This window comes from Manis pentadactyla, chromosome 1 (assembly GCF_030020395.1).
Source record: "Manis pentadactyla isolate mManPen7 chromosome 1, mManPen7.hap1, whole genome shotgun sequence".
NCBI lineage: Eukaryota > Metazoa > Chordata > Mammalia > Pholidota > Manidae > Manis > Manis pentadactyla.
In genome coordinates, this window is record NC_080019.1 from 70,691,851 (window position 1) to 70,712,331 (window position 20,481).

Below are 20,481 nucleotides of genomic sequence, written 5' to 3' on the forward strand. Positions count from 1 at the left end.
TACTAAAAACATTAAAAAGAGAACAATACTAGAGTCAAACTGTAGCTTTCAAAGAAGAAAAAAGCTACAAAAACTATTTTTTTCCATAGATTATTGTCCATACTGGTGGTAGAGTTTTGTGGTCATTGAAGAGAATATTTTAAATGCATGATAGTTTTCACTAAACTCTTAGGGAGAAATGACAGAAAGTAAGGTTTACTCCAGCATTCTGTTTTAATCAAAACCAATAACCACTTTCTTTAAGTTGAATTCTCTAATGGATGCACAGGCCTACACACAATACACTGCATGTCCCACCACAATCCCCTACCTCTGACACTGAAGTAGGACAGCACCACAAGAACATACACACAGTGAGCCAATTAAAGGCAGAAAGAACATACCTTCCAATAAATTCATATTGATGTCATTATTATCAGGCTTGTGTAGGCATGGATATGTGTTAAAAAGATTAGCTACAAAAGCCAAATTAAGTTTAGGATTGCCTGAAACCACATCTGCAGGAGTAACAAACTGTCTGCAACCTAGTTTATCTGCTTCTTGAAGCATGAATCCAGCACGTTTCAGGTCATTTTTCTCCTACACAATGAAATAAAAATGATCAAAATTAAACTTTTGACTAGCATAATTTTTTATTGCTTTACATATTTATTTATTTATTTATTTTACTTTTATGTGTTTATTTATATTTTTTATTTTGGTATCATTAATCTAAAAATACATGAGCAACATTGTGGTTACTAGATTCCCCCCATTATCAAGTCCCCATATACCCCATTATAGTCACTGTCCATCAGCATAGTAAGGTGCTATAGAATCATTACTTGTCTTCTCTGTGCTATACTGCCTTCCCCGTGACCCCACACACATTATGTGTGCTAATCATAATGCCCCTTATTCCCCTTATCCCTCCCTTTCCACCCATCCTCCCTAATCCCTTTCCCTTTGGTAGCTGTTAGTCCATTCTTGGGTTCTGTAAGTCTGCTGCTGTTTTGTTCCTTCAGTGTTTTCTTTGTTCTTATGCTCCACAGAGGAGTGAAATGATTTGATACTTGTCTTTCTCTGCCTGGCTAATTTCACTGGGCATAATACCCTCTAGCTCCATCCATGTTGTTGCAAATGGTAGGATCTGTTTTCTTCTTATGGCTGAATAATATTCCATTGTGTATATGTACTACATCTTCTTTATCTATTCATCTACTTGATGGACACTAAGTTTGCTTCCATTTCTTGGCTATTGTAAATAGTGCTATGATAAACATAGGGGTGCATATGTCTTTTTCAAACTGGGCTGCTGCATCCTTAGGGTAAATCCCTAGGAGTGGAATTCCTGGGTCAAATGGTATTTCTATTTTGAGTTTTTTGAGGAACCGCCATACTGCTTTCCACAATGGATGAACTAATTTACATTCCCACCAGCAGTGTCGGAGGGTTCCCCTTTCTCCACATCCTCGCCAGCATTTGTTGTTGTTTGTCTTTTGGATGTTGGCCATCCTAACTGGTGTGAGGTGATATCTCATTGTGGTTTTAATCTGCATTTCTCTGATGATGTGGAGCATCTTTCCATGTGCCTGTTGGCCATCTGAATTTCTTCTTTGGAGAAGTGTCTGTTCAGATCCTGTGCCCATTTTTTAATTGGATTATTTGCTTTTTTGATATACTTATTTATAAGCAATTATTTTTCTGGAAACATATCAAATAATAGCTCAAAATAAGGTCAGAATGTACAGGAATTACAAATCAAGTTCCCCATTTCTTTTAAATCAACAAGTCTTGCTGGGCTCAGAGGAATATTTCACCCTCCTTGCTGAAGTACTCAACCAAACTCTCAAATATTATATCAATAAGATCCTACTGGTTGAATTTTGTAGGCAACTTGTTCAAGCCATATTGGAGTGCCTCTGGCAAGGAGTCTTAGATGTCTCACCCACTCTACCCTGTATGGTATTTCCAGTAGGATCTTTTCTCAATGAAATACAAGCTGAGACATATATTTAAAAATGTTAAAATTAGAAGGAACAGCACTTCTCACAATTGCACAATCCTGGAAAAAAAGCCAAATGCTTATCAATAGGAGAGTAACTGAATAAACTGTATTATATTAACACAATGACATACAGCAATATGAGTGACTCTTAGCAATATGCTCAAAACAAGTCCTAGAAATCTAAGTACAACATAAACTTTATATGAAGTAAAAAGTAAAACTAAAAATTTAATTTTGTATGAAATATATTTAATTGAAAGAAAAAAAAACAAAAGAACAATGAACCTAAGATTCAAGACCATGATTATCACATTAAGGTGAGGCAGAAAAATGGGAAGGGAAAGAATGGCACAGCTAAATGTCAGTTAATGTCAGGGTCTTAGCTTCTTGTTGGATTAAGGGTTCATACAGGCCTGTTATAATCTCAAAACAACTAAAAACAAAAGAAAAGAGGGACATGCATGGACCCATGATGAGACTGTAACACGATCAAGGATCATGACTTAGCCAGTTCTATACACCAGCAATGCAAAGAAGTAAAAATGTAAATGAAATCTGAGAGACCAGTAGGTTCAAAGCCATTAAAGAGCAGTAAAAAGTTCCTAAGGTAGACATGAATGAATCATATGTAGACCTTAATTTGATCTTAATTTAAATAAATTATACAAAGAAAATCTGGCATTTATGTGGCAATGGAAATGTCAGTTGACTAGATATTTGAATATCACAGATTACTGTTAATTTTTTTAAGTATGATAAGGTCTAATATATTGGACCTTATTATACCTTATACAGATTGTCCTTTAGAAATACAGATTGAAACACTTATTGACACAATTACTGACATCTAGGATTTGCTTCAGAATTATACTGGACAGGAAGGAAATAGGTACATGATAAAGATTCACCATGGATTGATAGTCGTTGAACCTGGGAGATGGGACACATGGTAGTTCAATGGACTAAGTTTGGTCACTTTTGTATATATTTGAAATTTTCCTTAAGTTTTTAAGTTCCTGATTTTTTGACTCAATCTAATTTGCAAATTTTGCATAATTTTCAATACTAGGTTTCTTAGATATTTCATTATAATAATCTGAAATATAATTAGTAATGCCTCAAATTGCTTTTAAAACTAAATATTATGGATGTTGCACTCTTTCAAGGTACACAGTGAGTCACAAAAGCACCCTGGTGAGCTGCAGTTTCACTGCACCAGGGAAAAGGGGATGTAGGGTTGATTCCATACTCAAGGTCAGATGTGCAATTCCATCTCTTCAATCATGAGGGCCAGATGACTTGGCCTGGAGATTTGGAGCCTAGGGCAAAAAAAGCTGCTGAGGGCCGAGCTTTAATGAAGGGCCGAGGACTCCCCCTGTGAATGCTGGCCATAGAGAATGGCTCTCTACATTCATTTGCACTAACTAATCAAATCCACAGAGATAGAAAGTAGGGCAGTGGTTACCAGGGGCTCGGGAGAGAAGGGACTGGGGAGCTACTGTTTAATGGGTACATATTTCACTGTGGAGAGTGGTGATGGTTGCACACAATGCAAATGTACTTAATGCCACTGAACTGTACACTTAAAAATGGTTAAGGTGGTAAATCTTATGTATATTTTACCAAAATAAAATTTTTTAAATTAAAAACTGTACTCACATTAAATCCTGAAAAGTCAATGGCAATGGCAGGTTCATTTTCCCGGTCACCTTTAGGTGCAATCTGATTAAGCAGATGAAAATAGGCTCTTGAATCCTTCAAGGAAAGAAATGAAATCGTATTTTAAAAACGAGTAAAACTGCCACTGGATTTAGGAAAAGCTCAAACTGAAGAAACTGCCCTCATCTCCAAGAATGCATAGAACGTAATAACTTTTATTACTTATAGGTTCCTGAATGCACTATACTGTTTTCACTTCAGAGCTTCTGGCAACCCTGTTTTGCATCTCAGAGCTTCTAGCAACACTTTCCCTGTATCTGGAATACCCTTCCTCACCTTTTCATTCGTTCACACTCCCAGCTATCAGTAACACTTAAGCTGAGGGTCAAATATTTTCTTCTGGAAGCCTCCCCTGGTCTCTCTAGAATGAATTATGGGCCCTCCTCTATACTGCACAGCTCACCTCTACAAATAAGCTGTGACCACAGCATATTCAATCATCCAGTGAAATTGTCTCCAAAGACAGCTATCATAATTCTTCCCCGTACATACAGGTAGCTCCTCCCACCAAAAGGCAGAGTTTATTTCCCCTTCTTTTTAACTCAGACTGGCCTTGTTCCTGACTTGCCTTGACCAACAGAATGTAGTAGAAGTGATGCTCTGGAGTTTCTGAGCCCATCTTAAGAGTTTCTGCTTCCTGCCCCTTGAAGTTAGTCTCCATCTAAGAAGTCCAGCTATCTGAGACCTTCATGCTGTAAGGAAGTGCAAGCTAGCCATGTGAAAAGGCCTCATGGAGAAGCAGTGAGGGGCCAGACATGCAAGTGGGACCCTTCCAGACCAGCCCAAATGACAGCTGAATGCAAAGGAGTTAGTCATCCCAACCAACACCATCTGAAGCAGAACCACCCCCCAAGCTGCATTAACCCACAGAATCAAGAGAAACAATAAATCATTATTTTAAGTTTTTAAGTTTTGAGTGACTTGTTATACAGTATATAACTGCAACATCCATGTACTTACTAGATGTTTATCTCCTTGTGTAATGTTAAAATTAGAAGGACAGCTTGGTAAGCTTCTCAAGAGCTAGGTCTTTGCATCTCCTGTGCCTGGCATAATGCCCCACAGGAGCAGCTTAATAAATCTCTGATCAACTGAATTCTAAAATAACAGAGCCCCCCAAAATAAAATTTTAAATGAACATACGATAGATGAAAGCAGAGAAATACAATGTCACTTCAAAGTGAACATAACCTGACTGAAGGTGTTAATATACCTGAAGAGAAAATATGAATTAATGCCAACATTGATTAGTCTGGAAAAAAAAAGGATGGGGAAGAAAATATCCCAGGGTTCCAAGTTGGCAATGCTTGTCTTGGCAGTGACCGTGGGAGGGTTGTTAGGCAGAATGAATGCTGCAGTTTCCTTGACAGAGCTCTCCCAGAAGGAGGTAAGTGTTTTACTAATAAGCTACTTGGTTGAGAGATCTACCTGAAGACCTCCTTTTGTCTACTGATTCCCTGTGTCCTCAGGATAATTTGGCTTGCTGTTAGCTGGTTACTGGTAAAGTGGGAGTAAAAGAGTTTACCTGGTCAGGCCCAAATGGGCCTCTAGTTCAGCAAACAGGTGGAATTCTCAGTCCCAATTAAGACTGACATCCTCATAATTTATTCTATCTGTGGCATGTAAAATGGGAAAGAATGCTTTGACAGGCTAAGGCTAGCATCTGCTTCCTCTCACAGCCAGTTGTACTTCTTTATTGAAAGCCAACAAACCAGTGTTTTGGAATAAAAAATTTTGTGATTACAAGCGGGGGAGAGAGTCCACTTCAGAGAAATGCAAAATTTCATTTTCTACTGTGTCCTTATAAATTAAATTTCAGTTCAAATTTAGGTCTGAACCCCTTTAGTTTTTTTACATTCCTCATCCTTATTTCATGTCACAAAATGAACATTGAAATATAAACCTTAATGTCTTGGCTGAAGTTGCTGATGGTACGCCACCCTGCATTGGTCAGATGGTAGTTCACCCACCGCAGCAGCAGTTCTTCCGGGGAAAGCTTCATCAGCTCCTCCAGTTCCTCACCTTCGTTCAGCAAGGCGATCAGAGCTGAGAAGAAACCACTGAAATATAAATTCTTCCTGTAGTAAGACTATGTCAGGGAAAAGTAAGTATTTTTGATGATCTTACCTTCATTCCTGGAAATCTCAATATCAGCAAAAAGACCAACTTTGATGATCTGCCAGAGAAGTCCTAAGACCAAGTGAGGTTTTCCTTCTTTGAGATCCTGTGCACCAATGTTAACCACCGTGCAACCGATGGCTGAGGCAGAATTCAGGGCTAGGTTTAAGTTTTCCTGAATGGCCACAAAGCAAAATACACATGAGAAAGGACTTTCTAAAGTCTTGTTGTCAAGTTGTGAAGGTATATACGAAACAAAGGATTGCAAAATTTCAGATTTTTAAACATAGTTAAAAGCAAAATACCATTACTAAAAAAAAAAAATTCCCACCATTTTAACTATCATCTCTATACACCAGTGACTTCTCAATCCATATCTCCAGCCCCAACTCTAAGCTCCACACCTATATATTCACTTGGTTATGTCTACCTTGATGTTTCACAAGTACACCAAACTCAACATGTCCAAAACTGAAGCAATTTTCTTGCCATGCTTCTCTGGCCTTTCTTTAATTCCTTGTCTAAATTGGCTTTTTATTATTTATTTCCTATCTTGGGTGATAGGACCAACCTTTATTCTTGTCTTCTTTCTACCAAAGTCAGAAATATGAGTAGAACCCTTCCTCTTTGCCTTCCACATCCAGTCACCAATTGCTGTCAATTCCACCTTCTAAATAGCTCTGGAAACTGTCAGTGCCTTTGTTTCTTTAGGCTCCTTCATTCCTTCCTTACACCTATTCTCTACACGCTACAATCCATCTCCACAATACTCTGCTGTCAGTGATCTTAATAAAAATATATATACCTGAAGGTATAGCTTTAATTAAATCCCTTCAAAGTCCCCTGTCACTCCCACTGTGTCCTCTCTGTTCCAGCTATACAGGGCCTTGGCACTTGCTATTCCCTCTGCCTGGAACACACTTTCCCCTAATATCCGCAATTCCTTTAAGACTGCTCACATGTACCACCTAATGGCCTTCTTTGATGAGCCTACACAAAATAGTAAACATCACCATAAGCTCTGCTGACACTTGTTATTGCCTGTTTTACTCCTTATCATTCTCCAACAGATTATATACTTGCATGTTTATTATTACATCACCACCAATTAGAGTATGAGCTCTATGACAACAGAGGGTTTTCATATGCTTGGAACTGTTTTCCCAGCTCTCAGCACATGGTATGTGCTCAATAAACATTTATTGAATAAATGGATGAAGGGGTAAGAGTAAAGAAATAGAGGGAAAGGAGAGGGTCAAGTCCAAATCCTTAGCATGACAATCAAAAATCTTTAGGATTTGAGTCTGGCCTCATCTCCCAACATTCCGCATACACAAAAAGAAGAGGGAAATTGTTATTATTAACATTTTATAATATCACATTATGCAAATATTTTAATAACATATTCTCTTAGAAATTCTAATACTGTCAGTTTATTAGTGTTGGGCTAATGATTTTTTTATTTCTCCCTATTTAGAAATACTTCTCTGAAAAATGATGTGCAATTAGGTTTTAATTCTCAAGAATTTTAAAGGTAACTTTTAGGAAGGAGTCAGTTCATTAAAGGCTTTGTGCATCAAGGATGATATCAACAGAGTGAAAAGGTATCCACTGAATGGGGGAAAATATCTGCAATTCATATATCTGATAAGGGATTGATATCTAGAATACATGAAAACTCCTACAACTCAACCACAACAACAAAACAACCTGATTAAAATATGGGCAAAAGACATGAATAAATTCTCCAAATAAGATATACAAAAGCACATGAAAAGATGCTCAACATGACTCATCACTAGGGAAATGTTAATCAAACCCACACCACTTCGCACCCACTAGGATGTCTATTATTAGGCTATGGGGAAACTGGAACCCTTGTGCAGTGGTGGGGAAACATAAAATGGTACCATTTCTATCGAAGACAGTATGGCGATTCCTCAAAAAATTAAACATAGAATTACCATGTACTCCAACAATTCCACTTCCAGGTATATACTCAAAAGAAGTAAAAGTAGAGACTGAAACAGATATTTGCACAGCCATGTTCAAAGCAGCATTATTCAAAACTGTCAAAAAGTAGTAACAACTCAAGAGTCCATCCATGGATGAATGGAAGAACAAAATGTGCTACAGACATATAATAGAATATTATCCAGCCTTAAAAAGGGAATCTTAATACATGCTCCAACATGAATGAACCTTGAAGACGTTAGGCTAAATGAAATAAGCCAGTCACACACACACAAAATACTGTATGACTCCACTTATATGAGGTACATAGAGTGGTGAAATCCATAGAGCCAGGGGATAAGGGCGGGGGGGATGGGGAGTTATTATTTGATAGGTAGCAGTTTCAGTTTTGCGAGATGAAAAAGTCCTGGAGATGGACAGTGATGCTGGGTGAACAACAATGTCAATGTACTTAACACCAACAAGCTATACACTTAAAAATGGTAAATGTTATGTTATGTGTATGTTACTACAATTTTTTTTAAAGTGGGGGAAAAAAACCACAGCCAGCTTGAAAGAGCTCTCTATAGCCAAATCTGGGACAATTTGAGCACCAAAATAATTCAGCACAGTAATGAATTAAGCCATGGGAAAAAAGTAGGAATTCCTGAGTCCATATCATGACCGAGAGGGGGAGAGAATATAAGAGTGGTTTCTTTATTGCAGAATGCCAGCTAGACGACAGGTGAACAGGGAGGAAGAGCCTTGAGTTAAAGAAAATGTTTGTGACCATCATGGTATAGACCAGATTAGGAGAGAGTCATCAGTGCATAGTTGGTTTAGGGAGAAATTCTGGTGCGGAGCAAGGTATCTGCAGGCTGCACATTAGTTGTAAGGGAGAAAAAGAAAAAGGAAACAGTAATTACATAGAAACTAGGCAACATCTTAACCAAATGACAAAAATTAACAGCAGCTATGAAGAGAATTAGATATCTTACGGCCTAAATGTCTACATTTGTGAACTTGATAAATATACTGTAGTAAAGTAAGAGAATAATATTCCATTCTTAGTAAATATATGCTAAGGAATTCATGGGTAAAGGATCACAAGGCATTTAGTTTATCCTCAAAAGGAAAAATGTTGTGTACACACATACATGCACAAATGAGGGTGGGGGGAGAGGAGGGGGCGGGAGGGCAACGGAGAGAGCGAAAATACTAAAGCAAGTGGAGTAAACCATTAATAGGTAAATTTAGGTAAAGGGTATATTGTGGTTTTATACAGTTTTTTGTTTTGCAACTCTTTGTAAGTTTGAAATTATTTTCCAACAAATCTAAAAGGTAACTCTTGCTCTTAAAACTTGTTTACCCACATGCTACTAATTTTAAACTAAGGGTTTAAGCAAAGGCATATTTATTTAATAATATTAATTAATTTGTCCTTTAGTTGCCATCTGTTAGTACTGTATCAGTGATCAGAAATACAAATGTAAAGAAAAAGAAAAAAACAACCAACCACAGAAAACAGTTTGGGACAACGTAAGAAAGCAAACTGAGAAAGGCACAGAATTAGAAAAACTTAGGCTTATCTTAGCTTTTGTTTTTTTTATTTCCTCCAATTTCTTCTCTAGAGATAACAAATGCATCGTATGTACTGAGGATTTCTTTTCCCCATTACCTTTTGGAAGGACACAGTGGCCGGTTTACTGCTACGCCTTATTTTTGTGGCCATTTAATCGTGATAATCAGTAGAGTCAGACAAAAAGTCACCAAGATAAAAAGAGGTAGCTTTAAGGCCTAGGGGATTTGTTGTTGTGTTTGATTATTTCTTGGGAAAGGGTAGAGACTGTCTTTGTCTTTTATTTCTACAGGGATAGGTCCGCACAAAGGTTCACCTCCTCTTGCAGTATGCTGAAGCCATTTATCTTACTGGGTTCCAGATAAACAGCTCTGTCTCTGGGGATTCAGTCTGGGGTAACTGATGTAAGCATTCAGAGTTAAATTTTTTTTGTAGTAATTTTGCAATTAGCAAAATCACAAAAAAGTGAATAAGCAATATTCACTTAAATATAATTCTCCCAAAAGAAGGCAAAACCAGAGAATCCTTCAACATATTTATAACCTCATAATTCACTATAAATGAACATGGTAAATATGAAAATATTATCAGTAAACTTCAAATACATTCTGGATACCTTAGAAAATGTTTTAATGTCTTCAGATGTGCTTGTTACCTTAAAATAATCAATATAACTTTCAAGAGAGAGCTTCTGCCAATTTAGGCTTGACTAGTAATATTTTTCAATCTTGTCTCCCAAAAGCATAAAGGATATTTGCTCTAGTTGTGATTCCCCACAATGCAACACAGAAAATTACTCCAATAATAGTATCAATCTCAAAATGACCCATTTCACATGCATTGTACCATTCACAGCATGGTACTGTGGCCAAAAGAAACATGTAATTTCACTAAATCGATCCCAATAGCTACTGAGAGCCAAAACCTTCTACCACTTCTTTTCCCTGGACAATGGCAAGGAAACCACACTTTACTCCCCACATTAACTTGGCTTTGAGCTATACCTCTGTCTTCATGGGCATGACCTTATTCTTCCAGGAAAAGAAGGCAGAGGTTTGATTGTTCATAACAGGTACTACTTGAAAAGGTCATCAGTTCTTCAGTGGGAAACATAAGTGGACAGCTCATCTCTAAGATCCTTTGACTCCTTTACCTTGAAATCTTCCTTTTGCTATTTCCACCAATACTGATTTTGGTATCATGTTCCATATCCAATCCTAACCCATCTCCCCACTCCCTCTCCCACATTAAAAGACTCACCTTAAACCACAATTCCAATTCTCAAACTCTGATCTCACTTTCCCAGCTCCAAGATACTGCCAGGACTTTGGTGTTTTCTCTTACTGTAGTAAGCAGTAAAATTAGCTTTGTCTTATCAACAGGTTGTGTTGGTGATATATGGGGAGCCAGCTTTTGATGTTAATTTTATTGAAAAATATTGGGTTTACAAGTATAGCAAATAAAAGTAATTGGCTGAAAAAATGGATTCAAAGTAAGGAGCTAAAATGCAGTTTTAAGTTCAAATAAATGGTAGCTTTAATTGGAAATAAAACATTATTGCCCTACTGGTAACTAGGGAATAGGATGACCACTGTTTTCTAAAGCCAGTTTTAAACATCTTGAAGAAATAACAGGAGAACCCCATAAAGAGGTTGTACCCCAAATCTTAATAAGGACAAAAGCCCTGTTAGGCCTGTGTTAGTGAAGAGAAACAGGGACAGTGGGGCACCCACAACTGTGACATGACAGAGGTGTCTCTCCTTGTGTTTCAGTGTCCTAATCTGTAAAACAAGATACCTCACCTTACAGAGACATTAACAGAAGACACAGCAAATATGGCAGTTTATCTTGGGCTAGCCATCCATTGTCTCCCATCTTTTCTGTGCATAAGTGAACTGTCTGTGCCTAGGATGTAGCCCAGTGTACCAGGTAGAAAACTTTGTACTGCTGTTCTAGATGGCTTCTGATGTTCCTTCTATTTTGATTAATTAACTAACCAATTCTTTACTGACAGTCTCAAATAGGTACTGCAAGTTTTCCTTCTTTTCATTCATGCCACTTTGCAAATTTCCATTTCCCATTGTTTCAATTCCAGCTAAGTTCACTTCTGCTAATGATTTTTAGAGGGTTGTGTTATATACTTACTGGGCTAGCAGGAATAAAGGCATGGTTGGTTATTCAGATTTCATCCTTATTTTTACTCCATTTGGAATGTCCAAATGAGATTCATGTTTTCCCTACTTTAACTGTAATTGTATTTAAGGTGAAATGAAGGTCATATATATGTGTGTATAATTATGTACATATGCAAGTATAAAGTATATACATATACACTTTGTACATGAGTGTATTAATTGTACTAGCTTTTAACATGTTATAATGAACAGATTAAATTTCTTATATCCTCTCTTTGTTAGTTTCCTAACTTTTTAGGTCCCTAAATCACATCTGTTTTCAGTCTAATTCACAGAAATAATTTTTCTTTCAGTAATGATAAACAAGCAAGAAGACACAGCTCAGAAGTTCACTGGGTAGAAGAAAAGAGATGAAAAAGCTGCCAAGATCAAAACCGAGTCCTGCTTTTTACTACCTGGTCCACCCCCTTCCCTTGTGTTCATGGTTTTTATACATCACTTTCATCCTTTCATATTTCTTTTCTTTTACACATCATGATAATGCATAAACCTATCATCATCATCATAAGGTGAAAAACTATATTTTCACTATCTTTTACAAAAGAATTAGGCTTCTTTGGAATAAAGTTTCATGGGAAACTGGTTTTCTAGTAGATCTATTCCCAGAGCTCTAAAGTTACTGAACAAACAAGACAGATTTAATATCCACAGTAACACTCTGCCCCTTCCCCGAAGGCCTGTCTTTTCTCATTCTACATTAGTGCCCTCTTTCAGCCTCCTGGAGACCTAGACTATTACTCCCACTCATACTGGAAGAATGTTCTCTCTAAAAATAAAACTGTAGAAGTCTTAGTCCCTCAGATCCATCCTATAGCTATTGCAAAATAGTTACAGAGTATTTTTTCTTTAATACACTGCACACAAGTATGACAAGTAAAACCAAGCATAAATTTATAGAACAGTAAGAAATGGTAAGTTTCAGATTCAGTGCCATATAAAAATGTGTGATGTGTATTCTAAAAATAAGATGCATATGAATATTTTCAGCAATCAGATAGAGGAAGCATCCTGACACAAGTTGTGAAAGAAAATAAATTGCAATCAAAATGGGTTTCTTCAAAAGAAATTGGTAGTTTCTGCTGGGATATGCAACATGATTGGCTTATTGGAAACTGGGACACGAGAAAGCATGTTAGTCAACATCCAATTCTTTACTTCTCAAAAGTAACAGGAAATGGGAGTACTCCTCAGATAGTCCAAGACTAACTATATACCACTGCCCTAAGGACATAGCTTCCTATAGAAGAGATTTAACTTCAGCAAAATCAGGGATTGAGCTTGCCTGCAAAAATGAAGGAAATAGTTTAGCAGTAGCACGTTTGATAGCTACCGTTGTGACCAGCGCATTAACTAGCTGCTATTACTACCATCACATCAGAGTGGCACTGTAGCACAGACATGAAAAGATGAGCTCTAGAGCTAGACCTCTGGGACCATATTCTGGCTCGGCTACCACGCAGCTTCTCAGTGACTCACTCTCCTCATCTGTAAAGTCAGTATCTACCTTATTTTAAGGTTGTGGGGAAGAATGAAAGGGATGATTCATATAGTGTGTTTAGAATAGTGACTGGTTCCTTGTAAGTATATAAATATTGATATCCACGTATTGATCTAGAGATTTTGAGGGGAAACGTGTGTTAACTATAATTTCTGGACTTTAACAAGATCTGAATGGAGAAGCTGACTGCAGAACAATCTGATAAAAAAAGAACAGCTTGAAATTCTGTGAAATGGTAAAATGTGGTAAAACTATTCAGTATTCTTATTTCAACCAACCAACAAGAACACTGACATCAAGCGAAGAATCATTAATAAAAAGAACTCAATAATTATAATATAACCTTAATACCATTATCTAAAGGAAAGAACTTCATCCAAAGAATTTGAATCTTAATTTCATTCATTACAAAATGCAGCTGAGTTTTTACTTAGTAAAGCCTAGTTTTTTACTGGAAACCAAAATTATGTTAAACCAAAGATTTTGCATAGCCGGACCCTGAAGATATTATGTTAAGTGAAACAAATCCAACAGAGAAAGTGTATGATCTCACTTATATGTGGAATCCAAAAAAAGTCATAGAAAAAGAGATCAGACCTGTTACCAGAGGTGAAAGGTTGGGGGAGGGGAAATTGTTGGATGAAGGTAATCCAAAGGTACAAACTTCCAGTTATAACATAACTAAATACCAGGGATGTAATATACAACATGATGACTATGGCTAACATTGCTGCATGATATGTAGGTAAGTTGTTAAGAGAGAAAATCTTGAGTTCTCATTACAAGGAGAAAATTTTTTCCTTTTATTGTAGCTATATGAGAAGGTTATTTAGCTGAATCTATTGTGATAATCATTTCACAGTATACATAAACAATCATGCTATATGCCTTAAGTTATACAGTGATGTATGTCAATTATTTCTCAATAGTAAAAATGGGAGAAAATTAATTTGCTCAGGCCTAAACATCCATTAATATGGGCCATACATTTTATAGCACAGTAACGTGAATGCTAGCACAGGGCAAATACTTACAGAAACAGTGAAAGGGGTGAGCTTTTTCTTATTAATAGCTCTTTCATCAATTGTATCTGGTTCAGATAAGTTGATCATTTTGCTAGAGAGAAGAGGAAATAATTTAGTTTAAGACTCCCAGAAATGTTTTTAGTTGATTTTTACAAAGTAGACAAAATAGTTAAATTCTGAAAAGCAGTTCTTAAGTTTAAAATATTTTACTGTAATTCATGTTGGGGACTTAATTTTTAAAATCTAAGAAATATTCCCTAACCTAAACAAATCCCTCACTCACTATAATAGTAATCTTAGCATTTCCTCCTAATTTTTAAAAATAATCTTGCCTTTTCTTTATGTGAGCCTTGTCTTTACTTCATTTAGTGATTATCAATATTTAGCAGCCTGAAATGCAAAAGGAATTCTATAGAAGCTGTATTTCATAAAATGGTATTGACAGTGTTAAAATTACTGTTGTTGCAATAAGAGACTTGATTTTCCTAAGATTTCAATAATTTAAACATTTTTAAAGAAATTAATATAAATTTTGCTTCTGTATTTTAGATTTTATATTTTAAAATAAAGATAGGAGAAAATACACATTCAATTCTTCAGAGGAAGAAATCAGTATTGTAGGTGCAGGTCAAGGTATTTTTATTATTAAAGTATCATTGATAAAAAATCTTATAAAAGCCTATAATATCTTGGTTTCAAATACACAACACAGTGGTTCAACAGTTACCCATTTTATTAAATACTCACCCCAGCTAGTGCAGTTACTACCTATCAACTGTAGAATGATGTTACAGAATCAGGTCTAGGTATGTTTCATATGTAATATACTAAAATCTAATATCCTATACTCATGGGTAGGTTCTTTTTTCTTTTTAAGTAAAAATACAGAAAAAAAACCACAAAGAAAATGTGGCAGAATGTTAATAATACCTAGTTATGGGTGATAAGAAAATCTGTGATGGTTATTTTCTTCTTTGTAAATTTTCTGTATTTTTATAAATTAAAAAATAAAGACACGTACTTTGTACAAAAAGTATGTTGGGACTATAAACACCACAAAGACAGAGACATGCCCTTAGAGAATTTATGTAAGCTGAAACAGACAGCAAAGGGCCCAAGACATGACAAGACCGAATTAAAGCATTAATTTCATCTGAGCATAAAGGAGGTATATCTTTCTCCTACACTTCCCCGTGTTCCTGTCACAGTCAATAATCTCTTCTTAAGAGGTGAAGAAAGAAATCTTGTGAACATTTTTAATACATCAGAGGAATAACTCAAACGTTTCCTAGTGTTGTTAGGGAAAGAGATGAAAAAGGCACCAGAAGAATAAGAGATTCCATTTGGAAAACATGGTATTTAATTTTGAATGGAACGTAACTTCTTCAAGCCCTGTGTAGATGTAGCTACTTAACTGGTTCTAAAAGACAATGCTGAATTGTCGTTTTCATCGGATGCTCATCAGTGGAGACAGTAAGAACGTTGCCCGTTTAACCCAGTGCCCAACTCACCAAAGAAGGATGCCATCTGCAAGAGATTTGAAAAGACTGCTATCACTAGGATTCATGGGTATGAGATGTTTACAGTCAGGGTCATTCTCCAGCGCTTTGTTTATCCAGTTAACAAAAGCCACTTTTTCCTCCTCTGAAAACAGAAAATCTTAGTTAGCAAATCTCACTTCACAAAGTTAATCATACTATAAAAATATATGGTTTAATTAATGTTCAAAGATAATAAATGCCGATTATTAAAACTCTACTAAAACACTAAAGGATTTAAGAGGGCTTAAGGGCTTAAGAAGAAAGGTGAATTTATTCCACTTTTTCATCTGATATTATTAGGGGAGAGTAAGGTACATAGCTCAAATGAACACAATAAATATTTGGTATAATTCTAAAATTTTTCTAAATATATATTGCTACTGAGAGCTAATGAATCAGAAGTTAGCCTTCAGAGGTCAGATTTTACACACACACACACACACACACACACGCATGAACACACGTGCCAGAAGAAAAAAACACAAGAAATAAATATCCTGGGGACTTAATAATAGGGGGGAATGAAGTATCCACAATGTTGCTCATGTGAAACCTTCATAAGATTGTATATCAATGATACCTTAATTTTAAAAAAAGGAAATAAACATTCTCAGCAATAAATTTCACCACATTCCTTCCCCCAAATTTGCAGCTGTGACTTGGGGCTTACATCCGAAATACTGATTTCAATAACAGTTTTTGAATGAATAAAATAACTCCATTTCTATGGAATTTCTGACACAAATCTAGGTACCAGTACTACTCTTAGCCATCTTCATCCTCAACTTCTCAACACATGACTTCTAGCATGGGTACATTGATCTCTAGTTAGAAAATTTTTGGGAAAATAAGCAGTGGGGAAGATAGGAAGAAATTTAAAGGGAAAATGTCCCTCTGCTTTATTATTATTCTGTAAATACAAAAATCATTTAACAATATAAATCCTCAAAGCAAATAAAATTCTCCTTTCTATTGCAGGGTAGCATATATTGAGCTGACCATCCCCATCATTGTCCCAATTTCTAGAAATTGGTAATTTTCCTAAGGGCATCTTTGGCAGGTACCCCCAAATTCAATACATCACACAAACACACACACATACACAGTCAATGAAGACAAAAACGTTTGTTAATATTTCTCTTTTGTATATATCATAATCTGCCTTCTTCTTACTTCACTTAAAATCTAGGGATTTAAAGATCATTAAGATATTGTACCTCCCATCTAGTAATTTTTAGTGTAATGATATGTAATGTAAAGATAAGATAAAATGTAAAGATAAGACAAACACACAAAGAAATGCAATGTAAGGGAAATAAACACACCACAAGAGAGATATAAGCAATGTTTTAGAGAATTTAAAGAAAGGAAGAATCACTTCTGGTTGGGCTGATCAAAAAAAGCTATATGCAGAAAGTACTATTTGAAAAATGAATATTTTTGTTTTTTCTTTTTTTTCCTTGAAAGATGGATTTTTAACAGGTAACGATGGGCAAGGAGAGAGAGGGTGTTCCATGTACGGAACCACAAATGAGATACCACTTCACAATCACCAGGATGGCTGCAATAAACAAATACATGATAAGAAGTGTTTAGTGATAATGTGATGAAATCAGAACTTTCATACATTGCTTGTGAGAATCTAGGAAACCAGTTTGTTAGTTTTTAAAAATATTAACATAGAGTCACCAAAAGACCCAGCAATTGCACTCCAAGATATATATCTAAGAGAATTCAAAGTATATGTCCAAACAAAAATGTGTACATAAATGTTCATAAGCATTATCATAAGAGCCCAAAAGTGGAAGCAACCCAAATGTCTATCAACTGATGAAAGGATAAACAAAATTATCCACTGAATAAAATATTACTCAGCAATAAAAAGGAAGAAGTACGATATATGCCATAACTTGGATGGTCCTTGAAAACAATATGCCAGTGAAGAAGCCTGTCAGGTGAAAGGCCACTACTGTATGATTCCATTTATAAGAAATGTCCAGAACAGGCACACCTACAGAAATAGAAAGTGTAGGAATGGTTGCCAGAGGCTGGGCGAAGGGGGAAATAGGGAGCGACTGATAATGAGCATGGGGCATGTGGGGGTAATGAAAGGGGTCTAAATTTAGAGAGTAGTGATGATTGTACAACTGTGAGTATACTAAACACTACTGAGTTGTACACTTTTAGAGTGTATTTCATGGTATTCCGATTATATCTCAATAAGGCCATTCTTTTAAGAAACATTAAAAGTCCTATCTTGTTCCAGATAATGGTTACATGGATGTATTCATATGTAAAAACTCATCAAGCTACAGACTTAAGAATAATGCACTTTATGTAGTTTACTATGTGCACCTGATATGCCAACAAACAGGTTAAAAAAAAAACTATGGTGAAAGATATCAGAAAAATAGTTACCTCTGGGGAGAAACAGTTACTATTTGAAGCATGAGGGAGCCACTCAGGGTACTCAACCTGGTTGGCAGCTACATGGACATACCTGTAAGATGCCTACCCATGTAAAAATTCATCGAGCTGTACACTTAAGATTACAGCACTTAACTAAATGTGTATTATTCATTAGAGTGGGCAGGCAGGATGGAATTAAGAAGTGAATGCTTTTCAAAGAACGGAAGTAGCAGTTACAGATCACTGCCTTTTCCTTAGTGGGAGAAGGTTAGGAAAAAAATAGAGTGGGTGGGAGAAGTGTGAGTATATTGTGAGAGGAAAATCCTGTTGAAAGGAAGAGAATCTGGAGGATAATTAATGGATTCTGATCTCAAAGGAAGAAAGAGGGGAAGAATTTACAGTGAGTTTTTGTCAAAAATTTTAAAGGCATAGTTTTAATTATGTTAATATGAATAAAAAGAACTTGGCCAAAGGTTCTTAGACACCTCAACCCTGAGAAGTAAGCTTAACCTGGGGCAAGGCATCTCATCCTAAGAGTTACTGTGACTCTGGATTTCCTACTGGGAAAGAATCCAGTGATTCTGTCAGATGAAGCAAACAAGGTGCTGTGCTCTCTAGTCGCTTGGTTGCTTGATAAAAGGTGAATCAGGAATCCCAGCTCCTTGGTAAATAGAAGGGAAACGTCCTGGCAATAAGCCTCTGCACATATTCCTAGATCACATCTAAAAGGAAACTCACCTCACCAGTCAGGATAAAAAATCCACTCAAAGATCATGATTAAGTACATTCAGTGCTGAAATATAAAGTTCTATTTTGTTGTTTCTAATCTCTTTGTTGTGCACTGTGCTTGACACAGTGGGAACTCACTGATTTCAATTATTCTAGGATTCTTCATTCTGACATCTCTGAAACTGAGAGGCAGTTCAAATGTGATGGCATGTTATAATTTAATCTGATTTTTCCCTCTATGGTACATGAAACAGTGGTGTGAACTACAATGAATGGCATTGTAGATTTGATGAAACATGAGACTTGTTGAATGAATCAACGACTTAAGGGTCACTTTTGGAGTACGACGTTACCTGAATAAGAATGCTGGGTGCCCTCACTGGAAATGGATGAAGTTCCTCCAATAGCAGTAATCCCCTCCCTCTTGTTAATTATTTTTCGGAATGTTTTGCTGATGTCTTTGCTTTTTAATTCTTGCATTAGCTGGAATGGGATAGAAGTAAAAGTAAACCTTGATCAGATCATCATAAAAAACCTTGCAGCATAAAGGATAACAAATAAGGCTTCTTTATTTATTTGAAATGACATCAAATAAAAACTAACCAGGTATTTATTCTCTGTGGTTGGGGTGCAAACATTGGTCCATTTTGTGTTACTGATAATGCTCATGTCATTTTTACCCATAACACAAAATGGACCAATGTTCACACCTCAACCACAAAAAGAAATTTTGTTATAATTAAGCTTAAATTGAACACATTGAAATTATTCTTCTAGACTTGCCATGATCTTTTCTACTGATAACTAAAGAATAACTACAGTAATGGGGTATGTGGTGGGGACTTGATAAAGGGGGGAATCTAGTAACCATAATGTTGCTCATGTAATTGTACATTAATGATAGCAAAAAAAAAAAGTAATTACATGATAAAGGTTTTTCAATGCCTTCATGAAGGTATTTTCCTGTCGGAAGTTCTCAAATGTATAACCATTAAAGTAAATATGTCAGCTCTTGTAGCAAATGACATAGGCTCAGAGAAACACCCTCCCCCAATCACTTTCAGACTGGACTCTCTAGAGATTGACTAGACTGAATTCAATCAGTTCTCCAAAAAGAAGCCAGAGTGAATTTTTAAAAATGCACGTCTGAACATGTCACTTCACACTCTACTCCACATCACTGGCTTCCCTATTGCTCTTAGGGTTAAAGTGAAAGTCCCCCTAGGCCCTGCATGACCTGACCCCCAACCCAGTTACCAAGCCTTATTCCTTACCCTCTCTGTCTCAGCTCCAGCCATACTGACCTTTCTTTTCAAATGCTTAAGAGTATCTACCATCCCTAAAGCCACAGAGCCTCTACACAGGCTGTCCCCTCAGCCTGCCTGGCACATTATTCATTTCCTCATCCACCCCTTTTACCTGTTTAATATCTTTCTTCAGCTCTCAGCTTAGTCCTCATAGCCTCCAGGACACTTTGCCTGAGTCCCTGGCTTCTCTAGCCTCCCCACCAAGTTCAATTCCTTTCACTATAAATTCTCAAGGGAACTGTAGTGCTCTGTCACAGCAGTTATCACAGTTATCTTTAATCCATCTGTGTGACTCTCTCTGCCCCACCACATAAAAACTCTAGAAGAGTAGGGACCACATCTTTTATTGTTCATCAGGTTATGCAGAGTGCTTAGCAAAGCTCCTGGTAGGGGAGGGGTTCAAATATTGGCTTAATGAATA

At 36.4% G+C, this 20,481-nt stretch overlaps 1 protein-coding gene across 5 annotated transcripts in view; it reads right to left on the reverse strand.

Annotated features, from left to right (window-relative positions):
* The window catches only part of PLS1 (plastin 1), a 128,176-nt gene that overhangs the window by 20,643 nt on the left and 87,052 nt on the right, over positions 1–20,481 (reverse strand). For all 5 annotated transcript variants that reach the window (XM_036877274.2, XM_036877270.2, XM_036877272.2 and 2 more), the window contains 7 exons: positions 19,107–19,236; positions 15,586–15,718; positions 14,084–14,165; positions 5,834–5,999; positions 5,610–5,752; positions 3,647–3,742; positions 384–579 (listed from right to left, as the gene is read on the reverse strand). In XM_036877274.2, the coding sequence (XP_036733169.2) occupies positions 384–579; positions 3,647–3,742; positions 5,610–5,752; positions 5,834–5,999; positions 14,084–14,165; positions 15,586–15,718; positions 19,107–19,233 (943 nt within the window). In that variant the 5' untranslated portion in view covers positions 19,234–19,236. The remainder of the gene's footprint in view (positions 1–383; positions 580–3,646; positions 3,743–5,609; positions 5,753–5,833; positions 6,000–14,083; positions 14,166–15,585; positions 15,719–19,106; positions 19,237–20,481) is intronic.